The sequence below is a fragment of the Athalia rosae genome, chromosome 1 (genome assembly GCF_917208135.1).
Source record: "Athalia rosae chromosome 1, iyAthRosa1.1, whole genome shotgun sequence".
NCBI lineage: Eukaryota > Metazoa > Arthropoda > Insecta > Hymenoptera > Athaliidae > Athalia > Athalia rosae.
The window spans coordinates 5,395,519-5,410,202 of NC_064026.1; the positions used below are offsets into that span (position 1 = coordinate 5,395,519).

General features: G+C 43.0%; 1 protein-coding gene across 9 annotated transcripts in view; it reads right to left on the bottom strand.

The window, feature by feature from the left end:
• Positions 1-14,684, bottom strand: part of LOC105684161 (atrial natriuretic peptide receptor 2) — a 106,256-nt gene that overhangs the window by 48,021 nt on the left and 43,551 nt on the right. For all 9 annotated transcript variants that reach the window (XM_048660009.1, XM_048660008.1, XM_048660007.1 and 6 more), the window contains 5 exons: positions 8,914-9,028; positions 6,302-6,636; positions 3,980-4,071; positions 3,028-3,166; positions 2,845-2,926 (listed from right to left, as the gene is read on the bottom strand). In XM_048660009.1, coding sequence (XP_048515966.1) covers positions 2,845-2,926; positions 3,028-3,166; positions 3,980-4,071; positions 6,302-6,636; positions 8,914-9,028 — 763 coding nt within the window. The remainder of the gene's footprint in view (positions 1-2,844; positions 2,927-3,027; positions 3,167-3,979; positions 4,072-6,301; positions 6,637-8,913; positions 9,029-14,684) is intronic.

The following is a 14,684-nucleotide window of genomic DNA, read 5'->3' on the forward strand; positions in this document are numbered from 1 at the left end:
ACCTTAAGTACCGGAAACTGTCTGAAGGTTGCATCTCCGCTGCACTTTGCTGCCAGTGCCGCTTACTGCACACCGACTGGCAGGCTATAAAATCGATCAAGTTTATCCGGATTACTTTCCTTTTCTTTTCTTTTCTTCTTTTTTTTTTTTTATTTCACCGTGCAAATCAGCTTCTATCCTTCGCGTCCACTTCGGATTGTCGAGGATCTAAATTGATTTCCGAATCGTCATTGACTTCGAAAGTGAGAAATGAGGGCTACTCAAACTCCGTCACCGTATATCTTTTTCAGACTTAAGACGTCGCCGCCGCGCCGCGGTGACAATAAGAGCGTAGGTCGATTCACCCTTACATTTTTTTCGAGCGAAACTAGCGAGAGAGTCTTCCTCGGGCCCGGTGTGAGTTCGGATTATTCATCACCGCAGGTGAAGTGTGAGGTTCTGAATTTTCATCGCCTTTCAAAGGTGTGACGGCTTCAATGTGCTTCTTTGAACTTGGCGCGGTAAAGATGTACGACGAAAGAAGATGAGATAAGGAAAGGAAGGTAAAAGCCTACTAAGGTTATCCGTTCCCGCTCCGCGAGAAAAGCACGTAGTATCAAACGTGTGCTGCGAAAACGAACTTACACCGTGAAAAATTCAATTCCAGGGATGCGCGACCTGCGAGCAAAGTCACAATCGTTCAATTCGTATTACGAATAAGTCTGACGTCGAACGGCAGGTGAGACGAGCCTCATAATGGAACCGTTCGCCAATTTTAGCAGCGCGACCGATGGCCATCTCAGTGTAACGTACGAGTGATCAGAAGTCCACGGATCAAATAACCAGGGGCTTTAGCCTCCGAAACATCTCGACTATGGACCAAAAATTAAAAATTTCTCTTGCTCGGTATTCCGATGTATTTTGATATCACACGAGTAGGAATTCGTCGATCAAATTTTCCCCTTTTATAACTCGAAAAATCGCCATAGGATATTAACGACCAGCTCGATTCCATTTGAACGTAAATTTTTATTTTATTTTTTTTCTTTATTTGCTTGTCTTTCTTTCCGACGATAAATTGATTTACGAGAAATTTTTCTTTCGTTCTTTTCATATCAACGGTGACTCGCGTGAAAAGAAAATATGTGAAAACGAATTCCTATACATCTTCCATTCACTGCAAACGTATTATAACCGCTGGACAAAAGTCTTGACCAACCCTAGTCACGTACATTATATTATATTTGCTATAGAAACACAACAGGCGTAAAACCCGTTCTTGGCGCAAATACCCTTATCTATACAGCAATAAAGTGCTGAACCTGCTGAAACTGCTAGAACTGCACGGGGCAATGTAATCGAACAATTTGAGAATAAAAAAAAAAAAGAAAGATATATAATCACCCATTCGTTGTAGAAAAATTATTCGAAATTCTGATAAAGCCTTCGAGAATAATTTGCTCGTATACTTTTCATCCTGAGAGTGGTCGGGGGATGGGAGGAGCGTAGAGTAGGGTAGAGAAAGTAACGTGAAGTGGATTCCTTTTAAGTGGAAAATTCATTTTCACCTTGTTTGAGAAAAAGCAAAAAGAAACTGAACTAAAAAAAAAAAAATTGGGAAGTTTAAAAAAAGGTAGTAGAATAGAAAAAAAAGGATTGAGTAAAAAAGTAGCTTTTATCTCCACCCCCGACCGTTCCCTGAAACAAGACGTCGTTGTTTCCCCAGAGTACGATGTGTATAGGTATACATACATATATGTACGGATGGTACAGTGCGGCCCACCTATACAGAGATAACCCATTAAATTGTCACCTGCAGAAATGGCCCTAAAATTCGGAATCATGATAAAAGCTCACTAAAAGAAAACGGAGAGAAATGATTCCAGCTGGTCGTTATCAACGTTATTCATGATTGATATTCAGGATGAGATCACATCCCTGACTGCTGTGAGCATTAAAAAATTATTTGATTACCTTTTACCACATCGAACGACAATTATTTCATCATTTTCGTCGTCAAATCAATTCTTTCCATTGTGATACGACGTAAAGGGATCCGGTGATGCGATTCGTGTACTACGGGAATACAATTCAGACACATGCAAACAAGTTTCAACTCAATTAAATATGGGGATGTAATTGGGCATGTTTGGTTAACCAATTTGATTTTCCAACCCCCTCCCACACACATACACACCCCATTGCACTTCATCCCATCGCATCACATACCTGTACCACCCTTACCCCGTTTTTCCCTACAGCTGCTACTGATATTCCTGCCGCGGTCAGGATCCCTAACGGACCCGATGATTTCCCACGAGTATTTCTATCGCTACATGAAAAGACAGATGCAGACGCCAGGCGCCGAGGATCCTCAACGCTTTGGGCCGCACGAGTCCTCGGAGCATTGGCAAAGGTTAAAAACCCCGGCATCACAATGTCGTTATACTGCAAAGCTATACACCTCAGCGTATACGTGCGACGTACAATACATATATAGGTGAGTGGCACGTGTGCGAAGTGGAGATCCGAGATTGAGGGTGAATTTCGTAGCCGCTCCGGAGGACAACGGAGTGACGTGCTACTGGACCTCCGATTTTTTTTCCCCCCTTCTGTTTGAATTCATTTATTTATTTATTTATTTTTACCTTTTTTTACGCCTGTACTCGCAAACGAACGGAAGGAAGGAAATGGTGTTGAAAATTTTATTCAGTATACACACAATTCTTCAAGTTCAGGACAGGCGACATGGTTTTTCATCGATCCTAAAAAGCCAGAGTTCCCAGGGAACCGAGTGGAGAAAAAGCAAGGAAAAAAAAAAGTACTAAATCTGAAAAAAGAGAGGAGAAAAAAAAAATAACTCACCGGTATATGAAAACCGAGGCGACCACCAGACCCACGACGATCGAACTCAGGACTATCGATAGAATCGCGTATCCCGGTAGAGCTTTTTTTGGAAAAAAACATAGAAATATTTTTAATTTTTCACTAAGGTTGAATCAAGATCGTTAATAATCTGTACGATTAAGAGCGACGCGAGGTACTCACAGTTATCGGGGCAAAGCGTCCCGTCAAAACCACAGGTGGGTGTGTCGGGCGGAGGTTCTTGACGTCCACCTGACCAGTGAATTGGTCTGCCAGCAACGTATTCCAGGGTTTGGTTCGCTCCGTAGTAATTAGCCACGATCTAGAACGAACGGGTTTAAAAAGAATTTTTTTTAGTTTCTTCGAGTTTTTTCATTTCATTTTTTTCCTCTCTGCCGTCCTCCTCGTACAAGTTCCAAGGTGCGCGACGCTGCAGTTATAAATAGCTTTCCGTCTGAAAATTGCCCGGTCGCACGTGAGAAACGTGATGAACGTTCCTAAAGTCGATCTAGCAATTTTCTGAAAATCTTCTACTTTACCGCGGTTTAATTCCTGCCCGACCCACGCGAACGTGCCCACATATATTCCTTCGACTATTACTCTCACGTTTTGATTTTCGTTCTGGTTTTTTTTTCCCCCTCTTATCCTTCTATTTTCAAAAACGAATCCATCGTCCAACTGCCTCTACGGCTGTACTCACAATGCGACTCGAAAACGCGACGAAAATTTCATCCTTAATATCAATTTCGATTTCGATAGCGACAATCGACTCGGAAACTTTGGAGGTACAGCGCGGAGAACTTAAAAAATTGGTGGCGTGAGGAGTTTAATTAAAGTTGAAAAGTATGCCGCGAAGAACGCGACAAATTAGTCTCTAACGGTGGTGGCAGTAACGGTGCCGTTGCCGCCGCTACTTTCGAACGTCACACGGAATAAGGGCGATCGTGTCAACCCTCGAAAACGAAGAGGGCAAACGACACTCGTGGGAAACAATCGCGCGAACACTCCCTTAATTACAACGGTGAATTGATCGCCGGCAAAAATCTCATCGGCCTAATTGACGGAGTAAGGAAAAAAGGAAAATTTTTAATATACGTACACGTTAATTAGACAAATATAATGTTTAAACACGTACCTCGAATTTCAATGTCGCAGGATTCATATCCAGGAGCGAATAGTCCGCTATTCTATCACCGTTTTCGTCGATGTTAACGTCACCTGTAATTCCTGCAATGATTATGGGACGACGCCGTTAATCGTTATCGTACAAGGCAGAGTGGTTCGTTTATACGGGGAGTCATTATAATCACCCGAAATTGATTAGAAAATGATTATCATCGCTCGACGCAATATGCGGTCGTTCTCTCATTAGATCACAAGAGGCCCGTTTATACGCGCGCTATTCGAAACTTGAATAAAAAGAAATTAACGTAAAACGGAAGTGAGAATTTCGAGAGTATAACGCACACGACGTCGTCACACCGATGACGGAATTTCCGTAATCAAATTTACCAACGAAAATGTTTTATTTATATTCGTATAAAGGAAACAATCTCACGCGGTATCCAAATCCGAATCTCTCCCGTTCACCGTACCACGCGGTTGTATGGAAATGAAATATATGTGAAAAATTTAAATTGCGAAAATTTTCTTGCTCTGAAAAAAGGCGGGAATAAGGAAAAAGTTTTCCATTTGCTCAAGAGAGCTGCCATAAACTCGAAAAAGTTTGATTCAGTTCTTCTTCGGTGTATCGCGGAGTTGCGACGGAACAGCTCGTGCGCGACCGAGACTCGGTAGAAACAATTTTTGTTCTTTTTTTTTTCCCTTATCGAAGCACATCTCTTCATCTCCAACGTCGTTTCGATGTATAACGAAATATTTTAAACTTCGAAAAATTTGACATAAAATGTCGCGCATCTCGCGATAAATGCGCTTCCTAAAATGAAGAACATAAAATACCCGAGCACCTTGTATCATAATTTTTTTAACCGGGCTGATATAAAGCGCGATATCCATTTTCACATCGCGAGTGATCGGCACCCGTGTAGCCGCTCATAATTTTGATCCCAAAAAAAAAAAATAAAAAACCTAATGTACTTTTCCCCAAAACTTTACGAATTAGAGACCCATTGTAAAACATCAGCGTAATCCTTTCGCTTCGAAATTATGATCGTTAAAAAAAAAAGAGAAAAAAAATTACAACAAATCCATATTAACGTGAGGTCTAGACTGTGCTTTTTTTAGTTTTATAATGTAATCCGTGAATTAATGCAGATCGATACAACACCTCGCTATGCCTACCGTGAAATAATTAACAGCGATAACGATGGCTTATGTCAAGAAAAACCAAAATCTAAAACCGAAACACGGGAGGCGAAAAGCTCGCGAGACGAGCATCTCGCATGCGATGCGATAGAGAAAAACTAATTTTTTGAAACGATACGACAGAATATTACGCCTCTTTTATTTTCATACCGCGAAGAGAAAAATGAGCTGTGACTATGAAATATTCATCAAGATTAATTTGAGGAAAACGGTAATCGGCAGAATTAAGTCTCGACCGAGTCGAATGATATTCAAGAGGAGAATATCCTGACTGATATTCACTTGAACCGATAAATTAGACCGAGTCTTCGTCGCGCCACTGGATAGGCCGATAATTTCGTCATCGTGAAGAGGAGCCGGAGAAGAATAATAATTAAGACGCAGTACAGCGGAGCAAGGGGGGCCCCCGGAGAGACGATATTAATAATTGAATATTTTAATGAAGTATAATATTGCGGACAATATTCTTTCGGCTTTGACTACTGTTAGATGAATACGAGGGTGAAAACAAAAAATAAAATGAAATAAGATATTTCGTCGCTAGAAGTGAGATTTAATTAATTTTGGAACCCCGCACTTTATATTTTTCAAAAGATACTTCAAGTCCCTTCGCCATCGAATTACGCTCGATGTTTCAACTAATTTGTAACGGCTTAGAATCCACAAATTAAAGAACTTTTGGAATACGACGACATTAATTCCCGAGGCATAAATTAGCCCCGAAGAATAAAGGAGAAAAAGGAAAAAAAAAGTAAGAAAAAAAAAAAAGAAATGCAAAAAAAAGTTAACTTTTAAAAAGCTTCTCTCGATCCTTTATTCCCTCCACGGTAATAAAATTTACACGTATTGGGTGGATGGAGTGAAAAAAGAAGGAAGAAAGAAAAAACTTCCAATAAACTAAAAGCCGAACTCGAAAGAAAGACAAGTTGGGAAAAAAAAGTCCTCGCGTCGTCTGTGTACAATCGAAAAGAGCAAACAATCTCACTAACAAAAAAGTACACGTTTATCCACAGTGATAGAGGCGTGTGTCAAAAAGGGAAAAAAAAAAAAAAAGAAAAACTCCCGAGAGCCGTCAACGCGCAGAAAAACTAAGAAAAAAAAAAAAGAATGTATAATGATATGAAAAACTTACCCCTGAAACTTTTCCCCCACATCCTCCGCGTTAAATTACCACCGTCCAGGTTAACCTCGCCCGGTTTGTCTGGCAAACTTTCGTTCAATGCTAAAGCGTAGAGAAGAACCGCATCGTAGAATGCCGTGACGAATGTCGATACCGAACTGTTGCCGAATGTAAAATTGTACCTGCTCTGCGCAAGAGATTTTACTTCCCTCGAGAAATTTAGGTACTCCAGATTATCTGGTGTTCGAGCGGTCACCGTTAATAGTGCTTGGTAGGCCTTTTTCGCCTTCTCGTTCCTCACCTCCGTGTCACCTTCGACCCTCCACGGCTCCTCGCTGTTATTGTCGCTGAGAAAACAAAGATAACACGAATGAATAATATTTTGCCGTTGATTCGCTCGAATTGTTCGATAATTATTGGACGATGGAAAAATTATGATTCGAGTGTATTTGAGGAATTTGAGGAATTTTTTTTGTTCCAGATGCTCGGCAACGTAAATGACATAGTTCATTTTGTACAATAAGTTTACTTTGCGGAATTTATATTCGCACAGACGACCCTTTGTACGTTTCATTTGTCAAACTAGGAGCGAAGAATGCAGCGAGAAATATTTTAAAAATTTGCGACAAATTGCACGTATCGAGGAACAACGCAATAGATGCACCCGTGTGAGAGCACGAAGGGAAATATTAAAGCTGGAAATTGCGCGAACTAGATTTACATGGAACGGACTGACCCCTGGAAAAGGTCCGCGCACTCGTAACGTAGACAGATGACATTCCTACGTTATAAATTTGAAGCGGAATGCGAACTTTCACTTATGACACAGACGCGACGATGGACGGAGTCCACCGAGTTACGACGTGCGAAGGGGGAAAGAAAATTTCAAAGAGTTCGGGTGAAGAAACTTCGGTTTTTTGTCATCGGAGTCAAGGAGGCGCCCCAGATGACGTAAAATTTCGAACGTCGAGAGGAACCAGAAAAAAAATTCACACATCATTTATTGGAGAGTTTCAGATTGAATCTGGGGGTGACATTCACAACATCGATAATTCAGGGGGTGGGCAGAGGCGGTAGCCATCGAATTGGAATCGCGATTGCTCCACTCGCCTGTAGTACACGCGAGGCAGACGTGCATGTTGTTCACGTCATTTGCGGAGAAGCGTCAATGTCCCATCGATTCCAGACCTCGATGGAACCGAATGCCCTCGGTTGAAATTTTCTACTGCACCGCGTTTGACCGAGCGACATGTGTTTCCGAGAGATATCGATTTTGTCGTTCCGAGGTAACTACCCTAATTAGACGAACTTGAGAGCACCTCCGTGAGAATTTTGGCTTCTCTGTGAGCTTTGAAACAGGTTTTAAAAACCTGAATAAAAAAATTTGAAAATTAAATACTTCCTCGAGGTTTCGTACGAGGCTAAATCGACTGTAATCGCATCACTCGGGCGTAGGTTTTTTGACCCGCTCTGTACCTCGTCTGTAAAAAAAGAGGCGCGTTTTGCATCCCCCGACGATATTACAGAATGATCGATAGGCCGGCGCTACGGTTGGGCAGCTTGGTTTTTCCTCGTAATTTTGCCCAGCTATTCTGTCTCGAGTGATCTCCTATTTTTGCGTCACCTTTGTACTTCCTTATTCCGTCACGGGATTAATTTCCCCCGAGTTGAATGTATAAGTTCACAAAGCGGTGGATATACGGTGTGGGTTATATCCGGTTGTTCCGGATTCGGCTTTAAAATTGATTTACCAAATCCGCGTCCTCGCGTATCGCGTATCGCTTGGGGGAAGCGCCGCCTAATCGGCTTCGTATACCTGGTGGAATTGACGGGGCCAGGGAAGAACGAGAGCTCCGTGTGTCACTCGCACAATTCGACGCTCGAGGGTAAAGGACCGGTGGATCAAGGGCAGCGAAGAGCGACGAGAACATCCGCGACGAAATCAACGCCGATCGCCTGCCGCTGCAGGCCCTTTCTCGATTCGTTGTAGTAGCCGATCGAATTTTCACGCACTCACCGCGATCCTCCCAATTTTTATGAACAATTCGATTGAAAAGCGTTTTTTTTTTCCTTCGGCATTCGAGCACCGCACGCTGTTCATCAACCGCTCCAAGTGTGTCGCGGAACGTCAACGACAACCCAACTGCAGAACGCAAGCTAATGCTTTGTTGGTACAGACTGTAACTAGTCAGCGTGTAGAATGTAGAGCAGTTTGTTGTTGGCTTTAGGAGGTATTCTCCAGGCAAATATCGAGAGCTACTTCGACACGAGGACAAATATCGGCGACGCTCGCAGAATTCCAATTCAAACGGGGATGCAGAAAATTGATCGAGGTATAGGAGAGCTCACTTTTTTTTCACCCCGTACAGAGACAGTGAGTAACGCCTGAATCTCACTTGGGTATGTTAGCGCGTAACGTCGGCATCGAGCGTTTTATCAATTTTTGAAACATTTTTCAGAAGGTATCGATATTCTAATTCAAGAAATATTCGAACGTACGTGGCATCTGTTCGCGAACGAGGAACGTAGATCGATTAAATTCGATTTAATAAATTGGATTGTGAGAATGAGACGGTTAGGATTCCGTTCCCTTGATCGATTCGAACGGGAGAACGAACGCTTACCTTGAGGATAGCTCGATGGAGAAAAACACGTATTCTCCCGAGTCCACCATTCCCAGCTCCTCGGCGGCGAGTAGAATCTCTCGAATCGTCGTGGCATTCGCGCACATAACGACAACTGAAAAATAGAAAAATGGAAAAAAAAGGGTTATTAGTGTCAAGCGGTCGGCCATTTTTCATTCCTTCGCAAATAGGATGACGCTGACGATTTTCGGTCTATCGATTGCGTTACGTTTCGGCGATAAAATTGAAACCGAGTAAAATTCTCTTTTCATTTCATATCGCTTGCATTCTTCTCATTTTCATTTCCGAAACTCTGACAACCGCATCCCTGCAACAGCAGTTCGACTTTGAAGTCTAATAATCACAGTTTCCGCAACGTTGAAACTTTCAAAGTTATGCCAAAATGACGCGATAAAATTAATTAGCCAAGAACGCCCGCTCCACATCTGCCGGGATGATTTCCGTCACATAATTTCGCTCGCGCCAGCACATCGCTCGTGTCTACTGCGGAGCTTTATCTATTCTTTTCTTCCTTCTACATAAATGTACACCTAATTATTTACCGACGTGAACATACACGCATATACCGGGGGACCTTTTTCGAAGGAAGATTCGCTCGCGTTTAAAAAAAATATCCATTCCATAAATCCAAAAAATTTCTTTCGAACTCCACGATGCCCGAAGGCCAACACGCGAGACACAAAAATGGTTTCGAAAGCCCTCGGTCAATAAGCACTTACCGGATTACCACCCCTATTGACCTAATGCACGTACCCTTCACCCTTGAGGTACACAACTACCTGAATTTATCCTGAATCTAGGCTCGACCTACATCAGATATAACCGACGCCTGTACAACACCGTCTCGCTGCACGTCACGCGCAGCTGAATCTGTAGATATTCCAGCCATAGCTGAGCTTTCGTATACGTGCGCAAGAGAAACCTAACGTTGAAAGAACCGCATGACGTAAAGCTCCCAAGAGAAGCTGCAGAAAAGCTTGCAAACAGTGAATGTGTACATGAAAAATGCCAACATCAACAGCGAGGAAAGCTCAACTGCGCAGGAGGGACGTTGAATGACTAGCTTTTATGTACACGTACATATGTGCAGATAAACGTGAATAAGGTTGGCGACGGAGTTCACAATTCGACCTTCAGAGGTTAGGAGCTTCGCGGACGATATCCGGGGAAATACGAACCGAAAACGACGCGTACGGATATAAGAAATGAGAAGTGAAATTGAAGCCCACCGAGCGGGACGCGAGTGCCTTATACCTATACGGGGCGAAACGGGGCTATCGGGCCCTCGGGGAGAAGGGTCAGAGTCCGAGGAATTCCTCGGGTGCAGTTTACCCTCTCGCGAGGGCGAAGAGAGAGACGAAAAATAAATTAAGGTAAAACAATGCCTGGTATGGACGGAAGATCCGGCTTTGAATTTGAATCGAGCTTCGTACCGCGGCCTCGTTTCGCCTCCTAATTTTCCTTCGTTCGCAGATTTTTCCGCGACGCAGCTTTTCCGGGACTTTCATGCCGATCGACTCCGCGCAAAATTCCCCCGCAGCGGTTGATAAGCCGCGGCGAAATAATGTCCGTCGTTTTCACGCTGTTCAAAGAGTCGAAAGAATACAAAGCGTATACTTAAAAATTTTCAAGTTTACTCGGAAAACGCAACAGTTGTGTACATTACCGACCCATTATCATCCCCCTTTCCGAAACGGGGTCGGTCGTCGAAATGGAAGAGACGAATTCGTTCGAAGTATCGAATCGAGGGAACAATTACCGCTGGCGAAATTATGGAAGGAAATATCCCGGGGGTGATTGTCTCCGTAACAAAGCGAGAAAATATTATATACTTGGGACGAAAATCTGTCCGAAACAAAAAGGGGACTTGACGGAAAATTTTACCCCATTTTACAGGTGCGATATTTCCACGACGTAACTGCGGAGCACCGCCTTCGGGGGTAACTCGGTAACGTCATGAGTTACGAGGATATCTTTACCCGTCCGTTTCGTTTGCAGAACGAACCCGTCCCGACTCGAGTTTGCGGTTTTCATCCCCTTTTCATTCGATGCTAAGTACATCACTTCCATTTTCGTGTACCTCTACACGTATCTTCGTTAATGCCGGAGTCATAGAACGCGAGTAGACCCTCCCTCGGAGCGAGTTCGATTCATCGGTGTTACGGTATAAGCACACTTGTACATAGAACGAATCGTTCGAAGATGCGAAATGTGACATCGTTCCCGGGGGCAGCTTTCCGAAAGAGGAGAGGAAATTCGGCGGAGTTCGACGAGCGGAAAACGCATCCGTCGGCGGACAATGTGTGTTTTGACTTTCGAAGAAACGGTGAAAAAAAATTGGCAAGAAAAATACACGAAGCGTATTTTCACCGGGAAAATTCGCAGCCTCGTACGACTAACTTAGCAATTTACACCCCCGACTGTTACTTATTTACTCTCTCGCCGCAGACGCCAGTCTGCGGGGTAAAAAGAAAGAAACAAAAAAAAAAAACAAACAAAGTAAAGAAAAAAAAGAAAACAGGAGATGTATAAAAATCGTCGGTATGTGCAGCTGCTGGCGAGAGCGAGTTACGAGGATTCGCACATGACACCGGCGACGGGTAGTGCTTTAAAATCCGCAAAAAAAGGAAAATAACTGACTCGTTTCGGTGCGGTGGAGATTTTATAGAAGGCCGTAACCGCACCGGCTAGGATACACCGCATTGAATGGAAGGGTTTTCGTCGTTGCCGCGGAGGCATAACCATGTTGTCTTGTTCCCGAGGGCGGGGAATGTGTAGTAACTTCATAACACCTCGCTGTATACAGATATGGGTGACGGCATATCGTACGAAAAAATCATCACCCCTTAGGGCCCCCGAATTGCGGATGAAGAATAAAAAAAAAAAAAAAAAAGAGTGAAAAAAACTAGAGGAAAAGGTAGAGCGACGGGCGAGAGGGAAATGATTTTGTCGAAAATTTTCTTTCGGCGTCTGATCGTCTGTGGGTAATATTATTTTATAACGCTGAAATTCTTGTCTCCGGATCAGGTGATTCCAAAGAGCTTCTATGCAAAGACGTAATAAAAGTTGTTCGACAATTTTAAAGACCCGGCGGTACCTACACGGGATTGATTCCATCGACGATGTCGAAGAAAAAAAAAAAAAAAAAAAAATGAAAAAAAAAAAACATTACAGAGTAAAACGTAGTAATAAAAGAATTTGTAAGCAACGGAGTTTACGTCCCGTTACTGAAATTTATTTCCCCCGTTTTTTTTTTTACAATCCCACAAATTTTCATTTCACGAGCATTGGATGTCATCTCGGGCTAGAATAAAATAACCGACGATTATTGCTCCTCGAAAAAGAGAATAGAAAAAAATCGAAGGAACGGTACATTAGTAACGAGAACATACGAATGAATGAAATTCTACATCCCACGCTTCGGTACAATCCTTTTCCGGTTATTTATTATTTATTACTTTGTTCTTTTTTCTGTCTGTTTTCTTTATCATTCGATACGCAATATCGACGACAAACAGGTCCTCGGAGACCCTTTTCAACCCTACTTATATACCTACCTACCGTAGGTGAGTTGGACCGTTATGTTCGGAACTGCCCTTGGAAATTTCATTCCCGGTTTCCGTAATATAGTTATGTACGTATCCGTTCGTCCGTGACAGATTTCCGAGTCCTATACCCACCGTGGGCTGAGCCATTTATTTCCTGGACCTCAGAGAAATTGGAACGACAAGATATCGAGAAGTACCTTTTACCTACACCGAAATTCGCGAGATATTCGAAAGATTGTTTTTCCGACGGACCTTTACTTATGTACGTTCCACAAGAACTTACCGATTGAAATTATATCAAACCCTATTCCCGTTTTCCCCGTCCAAGGGCTGAAACTCTACTTCAAACTGTCCATTCGATCTCTCGACTCGCCCTTCCTTTAAACTTGACTCCTCGGTGCGGAAGGACGGCGAGGAAATATCCGTAGAAGCAGCCCACGGATACCGGGGATGAATTATCCAACTGAAGTAGCAACTCTACCGAAAAATCGTACGCCAATTATAATGGCGCACTTACGTTCGTAGCTACGTACAACGATAGTCTCGTTTGTTAATGACACGAACGTCTGGTCGTGAGTTGCAGTGCAAAAAATTGCGACGTTCAGCGGCGCAATTTTATCGCATTCGTTGCGAGCAATCGAGAAGAATTTTTCTCGAGCATTGAAGAGAGCAGCTCCCGCTCGTTTGACAAGCGACGTTGCAGTTCTGCTATCCATCTTCCGAAGGAGATTTATATACGACGTGCGAAATAGTTGTTCCAAATTCCAGAAATACGCTCGCAAGTTTGGCGCAACGGTAGTCCGCAGTTCGCGATCTGCGGGTCCAGGTTCGACCGTTTACTTGATCTAATTGTGAGTTAAAAAAAACGAAACGACGAAATTTATGACGTCTAAAAACGCGATTTCCGTTTCTGGCTTCATCGCGATCGTATCGGACGCAGGATGACCACCGAAATGAAATTCGGCGTATAATCGTGATGCGTGAGGTGCACGTTGAGAACCATATGAAGCGGCTTCGTTGAAAATTCGCCGATTCTAACTGCGTAGAAACGTTGTAAACGTAATCCTTACGATTTAATTACACCTTGTACCTTATTATTCCGTTTTAATTGGCGGAGGAACGTAAAGTGACGTTGTCGGTCGGCGGACTGACGGAGCGAGGTAGGGTGGAAAACGAGGATGAAGGTGAAATAAGCGATGAAATCAACATCGGCAACGGGTAGGGTGATAATAGATTTAACGATCATGCGTCACGTTTCATTTGGCTAAACACGCTGAATACTCGATCAGAAATTATTATCCGTTTTACGATGAACACACACACAGCGTGCAACGGACGCGAATTTCCCATTATAATTCCTATAGCTTCGGTGCAGACATCGGACAAATTTTAGCTACCTAAAAACAGGCGATCGGACCCAAGGTACGGAAGCTGCCGCGCGATGAAATGTTATTATTGTCGTTATATTTCCAACCGTTATTTCTTTCGAAAGATCGGAGTAAATTTTTTTCTGCAGAATTTTCGCACCTTGCCCCGAGCCTCGACGTTTTTTATCAATCCCAACCGACGCACCGCGGTATCTGATTCGCTCGTGAAGATTAGCTGATCATCGCGCCGTTAAAAAATTGTCTCTCACGGGGGGAAAAAAATTGATATAGAATCTTCGGTATGGGTAAGAGGCGCGGAGGATTCATTTCGCCGTCGGGATGATAAGAAAAATATAAAAAGAGAATTTATCAGGACCGAAAGGAGAAGAGAGAAAAAAAAACGAAAAAAAAGGAAGTGTGGCAGATGAAGTATAATAATACCGTCGAACTTCACAGGTTAGATTATACCGGAAAGTAACGGGCAGCAGGTACGGGTATCATTATATCGTATCTATGGGTAAGTCATGGGGATTGCCGACTGCTAAATATAAATTCAATGGCATGGGCGAGTATATTCCATATTGGAAAAAGAAGAAAACTGTTGCGGAGCTCGATGGACCCCTAGGCGGTTCGGGATGGCTGATTATCACATAGATGGAATCCCGTAATCTATCTCGCTCCGATCTCGCGATCTTCCTATCTTTATATCCACCCCCTTTCCATAGCTTCCCTTTCACTTTCTCAAGTAGGTACTCCAGTTCTTTTCATTTTTTCATACCTTCTCTTTTTTAGTTTTGTATTCTTTGCCTCTCTTTTCCTCTCGGCCGTTAATAGT